The sequence below is a fragment of the Mus musculus genome, chromosome 19, assembly GCF_000001635.26.
Source record: "Mus musculus strain C57BL/6J chromosome 19, GRCm38.p6 C57BL/6J".
NCBI lineage: Eukaryota > Metazoa > Chordata > Mammalia > Rodentia > Muridae > Mus > Mus musculus.
The window spans coordinates 4,799,911-4,812,949 of record NC_000085.6 but is presented as its reverse complement, the minus strand read 5'-3'; the positions used below and the strand labels follow the sequence as shown (position 1 = coordinate 4,812,949).

The window sequence follows — 13,039 nt, the reverse complement described above, 5'->3', positions numbered from 1 at the left end:
GTTTCTCTGTGCAGTCCTGGAACTCACTCTGTAGACCAGGCTGGCCTCGAACTCAGAAATCTGCCTGCCTCTGCCTCCCAAGTGCTGGGATTACAGGGATGGCTTAAATTTTTTTAAAAGATTTATTTATTATTATATCTAAGTATACTGTAGCTGTCTTCAGATGCACCAGAAGAGGGCGACAGATCTTACTATGGATGGTTGTGAGCCACCATGTGGTTGCTGGGATTTGAACTCAGGACCTTTGGAAGAGCAGTCGGTGCTCTTAACCACTGAGCCATCTCTCCAGCCTTTTTTAAATTTAACGTTATTTTATGTGTGTGGGTGTTTTGCTTGTTTCTCTGCGTACCACAGATGTGCAATGGCCAGTTCTCTTGGAACTGGAATTAGCTGGTTTGTAAGCCCTCATGTTGGTGCTGGGAATCGAACTCAAGTTTTCTGGAAAAGCAGCAAGCTCTCTTACCAGTGAGCAGCCCCTCTAAGTTTTTGCTGTTTTTTTAAAGACAGGGTCTCTCTATATCCTTGCCTATCCTGGATCTCACTATGTAGACCAGGCTGGCCTCGAACAAATTTCTTTCGATTTTGCTTCCTGGTTGCTGGGATTAAAAGGGTGCCCACCACTCCTGGCCCCCTCCTCATATATTTTTAAGATCCAACTTTTGGCTTCCTCAGGATTACTGATCTTCTACTTTATGGAACATAATACTGTGATAAACTTCATGCATACAATAAATGGTCATCATCGTAATTCTCGAAATTCCATCAGGTTGAGACAGACAGACGCTCAATATTCACTGTCTGCAAAATCCTCCAGAGCTCAAGCAACCCCAAGTAATGTGCTTGCAAAGAAAGAGTTACAGTCCCTTCCTACTCCAAGCATATAGTGTCGGGGGCCAATCCCAGACTAAAAGGGGTTTGTCCTGGTTTCTCCTCCGGGCGCGGCCTTACCGCAGACGCTGAGGCTGCCATCACAACACCCAGGGTTTGGCTGCGGCAGCTCAAACGGAGGAGCCCGGACTTCCCTAAAGAACAAAGTTTTCCTTGGGGCCCCGCCGGGACGCCACACCCTGGCCGGAGGTAGCTCTTCTGACTAGGCCTCTGCGGACTCGGCCGGAGCGCGCTTCCCCGTCCCCAGCCCTCCTTTCCCCTCCCCCCGAAGGTGGCGGTTGGTCGCGCGCCTCTATGCTTTTTCCACCCCCTCCGTTAACAAGGGGCTCCAGGCCCTCTGGGATTGGCTGCGTCAAAGGACATCTGCTCTCAACCTGTTTGATTGGCTGCTATCCGCGCGCGATGCCGCCTCCAATTGGTTAGGTTAGAGCGCCTGCGCGGCGGGGTTCTCGGTCGCCAGCCATTCCTGTGGAGGACTGCGGGTCGTTCGGACGTTTTGCCTGTCGCTGTAGGAGAGGTCCTGTCTCTCCGAGAAGGCGGTTGCGGCGGCAAAATGAAGATTTTTGTGGGCAATGTCGATGGGGCGGATACGACACCGGAGGAGTTGGCAGCTCTCTTCGCGCCCTATGGCACGGTCATGAGCTGCGCCGTCATGAAACAGTTTGCCTTCGTGCACATGCGCGAGAACGCTGGCGCGGTGCGCGCCATCGAGGCCCTGCATGGCCACGAGCTGCGTCCAGGTCGCGCGCTCGTGGTGGAGATGTCGCGCCCGAGGCCCCTGAACACTTGGAAGATTTTCGTGGGCAATGTATCGGCTGCATGTACAAGTCAGGAATTGCGCAGCCTCTTCGAGCGCCGTGGACGCGTCATCGAGTGTGACGTGGTAAAAGGTAACGCGGGAGCGCGCTCGGGAGGGGACACGCGCGGTGCTCTCTGCCTCTTAGCCACGCCCCTCACTCTGGGGTTGGTCCTCAGGGTTGGGAATGATGGGGAAGTGTGCAGGAGCGGGGCCTAAGGTGCTGGGGGCGAGTTGGGTAGAGCCACCCTTCTCCCCTGCGGTCCCAGCAACATTCATCAAGTGGGAGGAGTCGGTTCCGGGCGGGTGCAGTGGCCACTGCAAGCCGAAGCCTCGGGGCTGGGGACGCGCCAGAGATTTGCGAGTGTGCGGGGTTGGGAGGAGGCGCCTTTTCCTGGTTGCATGAGCCTGGCACCAAAATGAAATGGAAAGGGAAGGGCACCAACCGGATTATGGAGCGGTGAAAAGAGTTCGCCACTTCCCCACTTCCTCTCCAGAATTTGGTCAGATCGAGGGAAAAGGGAAAAGGTTGGGTTGAAGCCCCAAGGCCGCTCTGGCGTTCCTTCCCGATGCTTCCCGGAAGGTAGCGGGCCCTTGGTTTCTCGGGTTCGGGCTTTTTTAGTATTGTCTGGAATGAATCTGCTTGTGGGCATGGGAGGGGCCTTTTCGGAACCCCTTTGACCTTTCAGTATTCGATGGGTTAGCCTTGGCGGTTTTGTGCTTTTTAATTCTTTTCCTCCACCCTCCACTTTGTGTTGGGTTTTACAACTTAACAAGTGGAAGCCCCGGTTTTCTGCGTTATTTTTGCATGTGAAAGGGGGCTATTAAGCCTCTCCCTCGTTAGCCTTTTACTTGCTAAGCTGGTGCCTCCGGGCACAGATGTTTATTAGCTTGGTGAGATTGCAAAGGGGAATACTCTGGCTGGGGGGGGGGGGGGTGTTGAGAGGGGCGTGTGAGATTTCTATTAAACTTGGTTTTAACACCATTTATTTAGTTAGTACTTTTTATTGCTTGAATAATTCTTAGGACAGCTTGCTAGTTTGCTATTTCCTTTGAGGAAATGTCTTTTTCAGACCCTGTTGATTTTCATATGTTGGGGTTTTATCTCTTTATCTTTCAAATACCTGCTTTTTTTATGTTGGCAAGATTTTATGAGACACCCAGACCGATGTGGGTTTCACTGATGAGAGTTAACTTTGCCCTGTCATTTTCAACAGTGCACCCTGGGAGTGAGGCCTTGTTTATTCCCTAGTTGTGCTGTTGTTGGATTCATATCTGCTTGTGCCTTGTAAGGAATTTTGAGGACAGGAACTACATGTGGGTATAGGTGCTTGCTCATTCTCATCAAGGGTTCATTTGCTGTTCTGGAAAGTCACAACTTTGGGCCATTCCTTGTCTTTTCAAAGAGGGGGGTGAAGGGTCATAGGATGTGCATTTATAGGAACGAAATGTTTGTTCTGTCTAATACTGCATTCTGTTTCCTTCAATTCAGGTTATATCTGGAATCTGACTTTACTGCAAACTTTAAGCAGGCTGTGTGATTTATGGGTTTTTGCTTCTGTTTAGTGTAAACGAGTGGGAAAGGTCTCAGTTTGGGTACTTGGTCAGCAAATGCATGGGATGTATGAGTTTTTATGAGAGTCTCAATTGACCTATCTAGTTTTTTTTTTGTAGTTCTTAGGTAGTCTGGATGGTAGAGTGGGAGTAGAATTCAGTACCTGAGGGGGACAGACTCCTTTGGAATTTGTATGGTTCAATAAGCTTTTTCTCTGATGGTAGGCCAGAAATTTGCTTGAATTTGTTTGGGACTGGCAGTCAGTGACTGTGGTGGTTGGGATGTAGAACTAGATTCTCTGTGAGAGAAGGTTTGTGCATTTCTTTCCTTTTGAAAACATATTTATAGCAGAACTACACTCTAGGCTGATATGACACAGACTCTATCCTTTGCTGTAAGAGATTTGGTGAGATTTGAACGTACTTCTACTGATGCCGGTACCTCAGTTGGGGTGACAGGCTTTCAGGATGGAGGTGGAGTAGAAGAGCAGCTCTGATGCTATCAGTAGCTTGCTCCTCGTGGGAGGGGCTGAGGCTTCCAGGGCTTGAAAAGTGCAGAAGCTTGATCTTAAATCGATGGCCAGCTCTGGAATATTTCACAGGAACAAACAATCATAGTAGTTTGGTTGGTTACTTGGGCTTTGGTATGATTTGTAGAACAAAATCTCCATAGCAGCAATGATAACTATTCTCCACAGCTATATACTACTAGATATTCAAAGATGAACAGTTTCAGGAATCATACAGGTGTCAAGGGAGGTTTGAATATCAGATAAGAAAAATACAGCCATTCTTCCTGTGTGTATGTATGTATATGTGTGTGTGTGTGTGTGTGTGTGTGTGTGTGTATATATGTATATATATATATATATATATATATATATATATATATCTTTTGTTAATTTAAGTTGAAAGTATTTAGTTTTATTTGGGAAAACTTTTGGTACTCTCTTAGTCTTGTTGCTAGAGTCAAAACACCATAGAAAGTCAGTCTGTTTGCTTGTTTGTTTATTTATTTATGAGACAGTGTTTATCTGTGCAGCTCTGGCTGCCCTGGAAATTGGAGATTGCCTGCCTCTGCCTCCCTAGCATTGAGATTACAGGAGTGCAATATTGCTGGGCCCAGCTTACTATTCTTAATGTAGTGGTTTCTCTGAAGTAGTTCTCCATGCAGGTTCTTCAAAGTCTGGCTCTTCATTGTCCCATTAGTCTTTTGAGTGTCTTTGACAGGTCTGAGTTTGACTTACTGCAATGAGTCTTAGGTCTCATCAACTAGGTAACTTAGACTCCCTGGCCTTGTTCTGAGCTACATCTTCTGTACACACACACACCCCTTTTAGATCTATTCTATTTTATGCGTATGAGTGCCAGTATTTATGTATGTGTATTGCGTGTATGCTTGATGCCCACAGAGGTCAGGATGGTCAGGAGGGATGGTGGAGTTCGGGGAACTGATTCTGGATTCTCTACAACAGTTGCAGGTGTTCTCAAAGGCTGCATCTTTCCAGTCTCCCTTCCTTTTTTGAAACAGTGTCTTACACAGTCCAGGCTGAACTTGCTGTGTAGCTGAGGATGGTCTTGAAGTCCTGATCTCAATTGCCTCTACCTCTTAGGAGCTGGTATTTCAGGTGTGTACCTCCATACCCACCTCACACTCCCTTCTAATATCAGGCTTAGAAACTTAACTTCCTGATAGAAAATGACTATTTGTATCAGAGGCCCTCCCTCATGAGAGCTCATTTGGGTAGCCATTTGAACTAACTCATTTGAAAGTATTGTTCCTCTTTCCCCTCTCTCTTATTTTCTCCCCTCCTTCTTGCTTTTATTTATTTTTTTGTGGTGTAGTGGTGCAGTCAAACCAAGGGCCTCATACTTGTCATATATACACTATCCAGTTCTTGAATTTCTTTTCATTGTTGCAGTGGGCTCCCCCTCCCCCTGCCTCCCCCTGTGGTCTCACTGTGCAGCACTGGTTGTCTTGGAATTCATTGTGTATAACTTGCTGGTCTTGAACTCAGAGATCCACAAGTGCTGGAATTAAAGGTGTATATGCCACTATGATCAGCCAATTCTTAAATCTTAGTTTTCTGATTTGTCATGTGTTTTATTTTTATTTTTAAATTTTATTTATATACTTTTTCTTTTTTTTTTTGGGGGGGGGGTTTTCCAAGACAGGGTTCCCCTGTATAGCCCTGGCTGTCCTGGAACTCACTCTGTAGACCAGGCTGGCCTTGAACTCAGAAATCCGTCTGCTTCTGCCTCCCTAGTGCTGGGATTAAAGGCATGCGCCACCACACCCGGCTATATGCTTTTGAAAATGTAGGAATGCTCTGCATGTACAAACTATATGTCAGAAGAGGACTCATCCTTTTATAGACAGATGTGTGCCACCATGTAGTTGCTGGGAATTAAACTCTGGACCTCTGGAAGAGCAGCCAGTGTTCTTTGAGCCATCTCACCAGCTCACGACTTATTTTAAACAGGGCCTTGCTGAGTAATTTAGGTTGGCATCCAATCTCTGGTCCTCCTTGTCTTTCCTCCTGATTGCTACCATATGCTGGGTAGCACTTGGCCTTTTAAACTCAAAACCAGGTATGAGGTGTAGATGGGATATCTAATTTCTCTTGTAAATCCATTGAAATTTTTGTTAGATGGTTTTCCTAGCTCATTTTTGAATAGAATGATAAACAGGTGGGTGTTCATGGTGGTACACAGAATTTATTATTATTTTTCTTACTATGTTTATATGTGTAATCTAGAACTAGAGGGCATTAGATCCCCTGGAATTATAGGGAGTTGTGAACATGCAGAACATGCTCTTAACCACCAGCCGGGCGGTGGTGGTGCACACCTTTAATCCCAGCACTCGGGAGGCAGAGGCAGGCGGATTTCTTCCCATCTGTCTTTAAGCTCTAGCTATCTTGATGCTTTCTCTTAATTGTTGACTGGGTGTTCCTGTTATTACATTGTCCTGGTTGAGGGCAAGTTAGTTCAGCCTTTTAAAAACATTTGCTTATTTGTCTATGTATTTATTTTGAGGCAGTGCCTCCTCACTTTGTAGCTCTTGCTGGTCTCTAACTCATCTTCTGTCTACCTCACCTCCTAAATGTTGGGCTTGTAGGCAAGCTTTACGATTCCTGATCTCTCTGTCTTTATTATAGAAATCTTAGACCACAACTGCTATTTTTAGCTGATTCATCCCAAGTGGAGATCAGTAATCAAAGGACAATTGAAATGTCCAGTGGCAAAACAAAACAAACAAAAAAGCCGGGTGTGGTGGCGCATGCCTTCAATCCTAGCAGTTGGGAGGCAGAGGCAGGAGTATTTCTGAGTTCAAGGCCAGCCTGGTCTACAGAGTGAGTTCCAGGACAGCCAGGGATACACAGAGAAACCCTGTCTCGAAAAACAAAAAATAAAACAAACGAAATATCCAGTGGCTAGATGAACGGTTTACCTTTCAAATTTGGGGACATTGAAGACTATCATTTGTTGAACTAGGCACATCAAACTTGGTATTCACTTTTTTTTTAAATTAAATTAAGCCAGGCATAGTGCTCCACACCTTTAATCCACTATTTACTTGGAAGACAGGCAGGAGGAATCTGATTTGGAGACCAGCTGGTCTACATACCGATTTATAGGGCAACCAGAACTACATAGTGAGAGCCTGTCTCAAATCCTTCCTTCCCACAAAAAATAGATTATTTCTTGTGTATGAATATTTTTGCCTGCATGTATATGTACCTACACAGGTCATAAGTGAGTGTGGGATTTTTGGGAACTGGAATTATATATATGTAAGTGGTTGTCAGCCTCTCTATGGGTGCTGAGAACCCAGCCTGGACCCTGTGTGAGAGAACCAGTGCTCTTTACTACCTTTGACCCAACTCTCCTGCCTCATTTTGTCCTTTTGTCATGGTAAGCAGCTTTTAGGTTATAATGTAGCATTATGCTTTATTAGAGATTAAAAATAATATTTTCTAGGGAAATAAACCTCTGGTTAGTTTAGGTTTGAAGAACTGTCACGACTCCATTATCATCCTTCATCAATTTAAACCTCACAAGGCATTTCTGTCTTCTTACTTGAACTTTTAACTTGAGGTTGGCAGGATAAACTTTTCCTGTAGGGAAATAAATGGAAGTTCTCTAAGGTCACCTAAATAGTCAGTGATGGGTGGATCTAATACAGCTTGGCCTTTGAATTTTTAGTCCAGCATCATTCACATTATACTGCACTTGGCTTTTGTCTTTTATTTCTTTGGAGGTTTCATTGTCTTCAACTTAGGAGATGACTTGTTGTAAGTGAACAGTTTAGATAAGGCATCTCAGAATAAGGGCCCTAAAAGGAGGGTATTTGTTTGGAGGCGTTTGGGTGTCATCTCTAATAATCTGTTTTATAAAAATGGAACCTTAGTCCATCCGGATAATTTTTTTACTTCTTAAATTGATGTGACAGAGATTGGATCCTAGCTGTTGAATCCCTTAAAGTAGCCACAGGTCCCGAGTGGAGTTGAGTGCAGAACCTTCTTTCTCAGATAGGTCCTGATCATTGCTCCTCAGACACTGCTTATGGGACTATTGTAGTTTGTGGTATGGATGGTACCAAGAATTTCTTCCCCTTTAAAGTTTTTTTCCTATGTTGTAAGTGATTAGAGTTCTCAGATCAGTATCATGTCTTTGACTTTCTCCCAACACAACTTACTCAGGTCTTTAATGAGAGAGCCTAGGTAGGTGGCTGGTGGTATTACTCAGTCATGCCCAGCACGTGTGAGACCCTTCCTATGCTAATCCTCCCCCCTCCCCTCCCCCAAGCATGCCACAAAGGTAAACCTGAAAAAGCAGTAAATAGTCTTCTAAGGCGAAGGTATTCTTCTGTCCCTAAAAGAGGAAATAGAGGGAATAATGTGGGATTATATCTATTCTCATATCTTCTAGCTTCTGTGCAAGGTAGCATTTTTAGAAATATTACAGAGACTTCTCAGGATAAAGACCGATGAAACAAAGGGCCATGGAAGAGTTAGCTGGACGTTGGCATTGATTGATTTACAGCAAGCTACATAAAAACATTGATCATACTTGCCTGAAAGAGAAGACAATGGTCTTTTCCTTACAGGATTGTTGAGACTTCTTGTGTATGAAGTGACCGTGAAAACTGGAAAGTAATGTGAAAGGGGAAGGTTACACTGGAGGGATTTGTGACTGCTTCTCGTAGTCACTCTTTTTTCTAAATGCACCTAGACTGAGAAGTGAGTCATGCCAAAATGTGAGTGGTTCCTAGTGTTTTATGCTCTTAGATTTAGAGGTGAGCAGTAAGCAGTATTAGATGTGCTTGAATTGAGAAAATGGAGTAATTGAGTCATCTAGGAATGCTTTCTGTTTGCTTGCTGGTTTTATTTATAGCCGCTGTGAAGATTTTTATCCTGAATTCGTCTTTGCTTTTTCCTTTTCTCACCAGAAAGTTAGTTGGTTGAGGTGGCAGGGGAACAGAAGGCCAAAGTTAAAGGTGGCTGACTGCTTGAAACAGTCAAACGTTTGGTGACACATCGGCCACATTTCATGGCATACATAGAGGAGGGCTTAGAGAGACCTGGATGTAGCTGGCAACAGCTGGGTGCTGTTGTGTGTCCAGTTTGGGACCCACTAGGTAGCATGCCCTGCCCCCCTAATTGCTAACCCTCTGTCTGCTGCTTTATCAGACTACGCGTTTGTTCACATGGAGAAGGAAGCAGATGCCAAAGCCGCCATCGCGCAGCTCAACGGCAAAGAAGTGAAGGGCAAGCGCATCAACGTGGAACTCTCAACCAAGGGGCAGAAGAAGGGGCCTGCCCTGGCTATCCAGTCTGGGGACAAGACCAAGAAACCAGGGGCTGGGGACACAGCATTCCCTGGAACTGGTGGCTTCTCTGCCACCTTCGACTACCAGCAGGCTTTTGGCAACAGCACTGGTGGCTTTGATGGGCAAGCCCGTCAGCCCACACCACCATTCTTTGGTCGCGACCGCAGCCCCCTGCGCCGTTCACCTCCTCGAGCCTCTTATGTGGCGCCTCTGACGGCCCAGCCAGCCACCTACCGGGCCCAACCCTCAGTGTCTCTGGGAGCTGCATATAGGGCCCAGCCTTCCGCCTCTTTGGGTGTTGGCTATCGGACTCAGCCCATGGCAGCTCAGGCAGCTTCTTACCGTGCTCAGCCCTCTGTCTCCCTTGGGGCCCCATACAGGGGTCAGCTGGCTAGCCCTAGTTCCCAGTCTGCTGCAGCTTCCTCGCTTGGCCCATATGGTGGAGTCCAGCCCTCAGCCTCAGCCCTTTCCACTTATGGGGGTCAGGCAGCTGCAGCTTCTTCGCTTAATTCCTATGGGGCTCAGGGCTCCTCCCTTGCTTCCTATGGTAACCAGCCATCCTCTTATGGCGCCCAGGCTGCCTCTTCGTATGGGGTTCGTGCGGCTGCTTCTTCCTATAACACACAAGGAGCAGCTTCTTCCCTAGGTTCCTATGGGGCTCAAGCAGCCTCCTATGGTGCCCAGTCTGCAGCCTCCTCACTAGCTTATGGAGCCCAGGCAGCGTCTTACAGTGCCCAGCCCTCAGCCTCTTACAGTGCCCAGTCTGCCCCATATGCTGCACAACAGGCTGCTTCTTATTCTTCCCAGCCTGCTGCTTATGTGGCACAACCAGCCACAGCTGCTGCCTATGCTAGCCAGCCAGCTGCCTATGCTGCACAAGCCACTACCCCAATGGCTGGTTCCTATGGGGCTCAACCAGTTGTTCAGACCCAGCTGAATAGCTATGGGGCTCAAGCATCTATTGGCCTGTCAGGCTCATATGGAGCTCAGTCTGCTGCTGCGGCCACTGGCTCCTATGGGGCGGCAGCTGCTTACGGGGCTCAGCCTTCTGCCACCCTGGCAGCTCCTTACCGCACTCAGTCATCAGCCTCATTGGCTGCTTCCTATGCTGCCCAGCAGCATCCCCAGGCTGCTGCCTCCTACCGTGGCCAGCCGGGCAGTGCCTACGATGGGACAGGCCAGCCATCAGCAGCCTACCTGTCTATGTCCCAGGGGGCCGTTGCCAACGCCAACAGCACCCCGCCGCCCTATGAGCGTACCCGCCTCTCCCCACCCCGGGCCAGCTACGACGATCCCTACAAAAAGGCTGTCGCCATGTCAAAAAGGTACTGTATGCCCCCCCCGCCTCAGCCCCTAGCTGGGGCTTAGGGCAAGGGGCTGAGGTTGGCATGGGAGGGAAACAGGAGCCATTGGCCCCTCCCTTGATCTTACTTCTATGGGATGTCCAAAAGTCATGAGGGTGAGTGTCTGAACAGTTCTGGCCATTGGGATTTAGGTGGGGCATAGTGCTCAGCCTGGGGTGATACCAACAAACTTAGGGTCCTCATTCTAGGAGGCCCCTATGAACCGATGGAGCCACATTTTGCAGGATTGGCTCATAGATTTTTCCCACTGTCTGAAGGATCCTTAAACTCACTCCTTTGTTCTGGTTTTGGTGGGATGGATGTGAAAGAAAGTAGTCCTTTTGGCACTCACTGGCTGAAGGCAAGCTTATGAGGTGCGTCCACCCTGGGAAGTTGGGGACCCTACTTTCGTCCGTCGTTCTGTTGATAAACCAAGGTCTTTTTGTGCAGGGCCCATGAGTGGGAATAGCTTGTTTGGGAATGTAGACCAGACTCACCTTGGCTGGTTTGGAAGGGAGCTTCAGCAGAGGGCTTGGTTTCCCACTGACCTGAAGAACCCAGGTTGGTTCCTTGACCTGGATAGTATGATGAGCCTTCTGACAGGGACACCAACTGTTTGAGACAAATCTGGTATACCCTCCCTGTCCCCAATGGCATCTCCCCTAGGCCTACCTGGAGCCCTGCCCTCAACTGTCTCATTCACCAACTGTCTTCTTCTCTCGACTAGGTATGGTTCCGACCGGCGTTTAGCCGAGCTCTCTGATTACCGCCGTTTATCAGAGTCGCAGCTTTCGTTCCGCCGCTCGCCGACAAAGTCCTCGCTGGATTACCGTCGCCTGCCCGATGCCCATTCCGATTACGCACGCTATTCGGGCTCCTATAATGATTACCTGCGGGCAGCTCAGATGCACTCTGGCTACCAGCGCCGCATGTAGGGCCATCCTGGGGATGGGGCACCACAGGAAGGGAGAGAGAGGAAGAGGTAGGGTAGGGTGCAGACCCAGGTTATCACCACCCTCTCTCATACCTCTCCCAATGGTGGCTTTTCATTCCCTCCCTCTATCATGTGGGCCTTCCCCAGGAGAGGACCCTTTTGTGTTTGGCAGTAACCTGCTTTGTTTCTTTGCCTCAGCAGCACATCTTGCTACTGGCTTTAGATCTGTGGTTTTCCCTCTACCCAGCCATCTCCCCAGAATGGGAATTTCTTTTATATTTTAATTTTTTTCCTGGCTCCCTTTTATTTTTGTGCGCGATACTTAAGGTTGTTTGGAGGTGATACAACCGACAGCTGATGTCAGGCGGCGCGTTTTTCTTTTTAGATGCGAGGGAGGCCAGGAAAGGGTTACTTTAGCTATTTCCTCTGTGCCCAGCTATGCCAGCAGTCCAGGGGCCCTGCCTGTCCTTCTGTAGAGGCTGTTGAGACTGAGATCCTGTGGGACAGTCAGTTGGTCCGTGTCCAAATCCCCGCTTACCACTGATGTTTTAGCTGATGGTGACTGGCATAGTCCCAATTCCCTATCTCTCCAAGTAGGTGGTGTTAGAAATCTTAATTCTTTTCCCTTCTTTTGTATGGACTACAAATAAAACTTGGGGCGATTCGTGGTTTGGAAACCTGGTTGTCATTGTCTTGATTGCACTGTCAGGTGAGCCAGTTTGACATCCAGGAAGACGTGACAGCTAGAAGAAAGGCAGCCTGAAGACCCAGAGTGGGTGTGGAAGGGTGCTTGAGTGTGGGGATTGGAATGGTTTCCTGGCGACCAATGGAATTAAGCTCATCTTAAATAGCATGCCATCTTTGGGACTAGAGAGTTCAGATCAAGTGGTTGGACTTTCTCAGCAATCAATTTTAGTTGATCACGTCAAATTTCAGTAAACATGCCCATTACCTCTACTTATGTTTGACCAATGTCCCTGATTTTTTTCCCAGTTCAGGAAAAACAAAAATAAACCAAAAGCTACACAGTACAGCAGGATGGTTCTGGCTGCGATCTGGCTGGGCTGGGTACTGGGTACTGGCAGCTGCAAAGGCCTCCAGGTAGTGGGCTTGAGGGGATGTTGAGCCTGGGGTCTGGGAAAGGAGCTGTAGTGGTGTGGGAGTGACACCACTATCTGGTACTGCCCTGTGGTTGGAGGAATGAGGGCATTGGGAATTTGAAGCATATGGGGTGTTCTGGCCAATCCTCGTACTTCGCCTGTTGAACTTCACCACGGAGCATCCTTCCTGTTTCCTGCCAAGCTAAGCCATCACAGCACCTGAGACTCCTTTTCCCTGTCTGCATCTATTACGGTTTTTAGATGTCTTCTGGCTGGGTTTATATTTGAAGGTGTTATAACAGACATATTTTTGAGAAGGGGCTGGGGTACAAATATTATCAAGTAGGGATGCTAAGATTGGATGAAGAGTCCAGAGTTCTTTATATACTTCTGGGGTGGAAGACCTGGGTAGTTTCAACCAGGAATAAAATGGAGGCATGAACTTGGTGGGTAAATGAAAGAAGACTAGATAAGTGGAACGATAACTGAAACCTGATAGTCCTTGGGGAAGAATGCTTTAGAGCGCTTTTGGGTCTTGCAAAAGGGAGAGTGTGTGTGTGTGTGCTTGTATGTGTAAGTGCATGTATG

The 13,039-nt window shown here is 47.6% G+C and overlaps 2 protein-coding genes across 4 annotated transcripts in view; both read left to right on the top strand.

Annotated features, from left to right (window-relative positions):
- Positions 1-1,315: 1,315 nt before the first annotated feature.
- On the top strand, positions 1,316-12,384 carry Rbm14 (RNA binding motif protein 14). The gene is made up of 3 exons (NM_019869.3): positions 1,316-1,778; positions 8,935-10,399; positions 11,145-12,384. The coding sequence occupies exons 1-3, from the start codon at positions 1,442-1,444 to the stop codon at positions 11,350-11,352; spliced, it is 2,010 nt and encodes a 669-aa protein (NP_063922.2). The 5' UTR covers positions 1,316-1,441; the 3' UTR covers positions 11,353-12,384.
- Positions 1,316-13,039, top strand: part of Gm21992 (predicted gene 21992) — a 68,722-nt gene continuing 56,998 nt past the window's right edge. For 2 of the 3 annotated variants that reach the window (NM_001290128.1, NM_001290127.1), the window contains exon 1: positions 1,316-1,778. In NM_001290128.1, the coding sequence (NP_001277057.1) occupies positions 1,442-1,778 (337 nt within the window). In that variant the 5' untranslated portion in view covers positions 1,316-1,441. The remainder of the gene's footprint in view (positions 1,779-13,039) is intronic. The other variant, NR_157185.1, reaches the window with a different exon arrangement.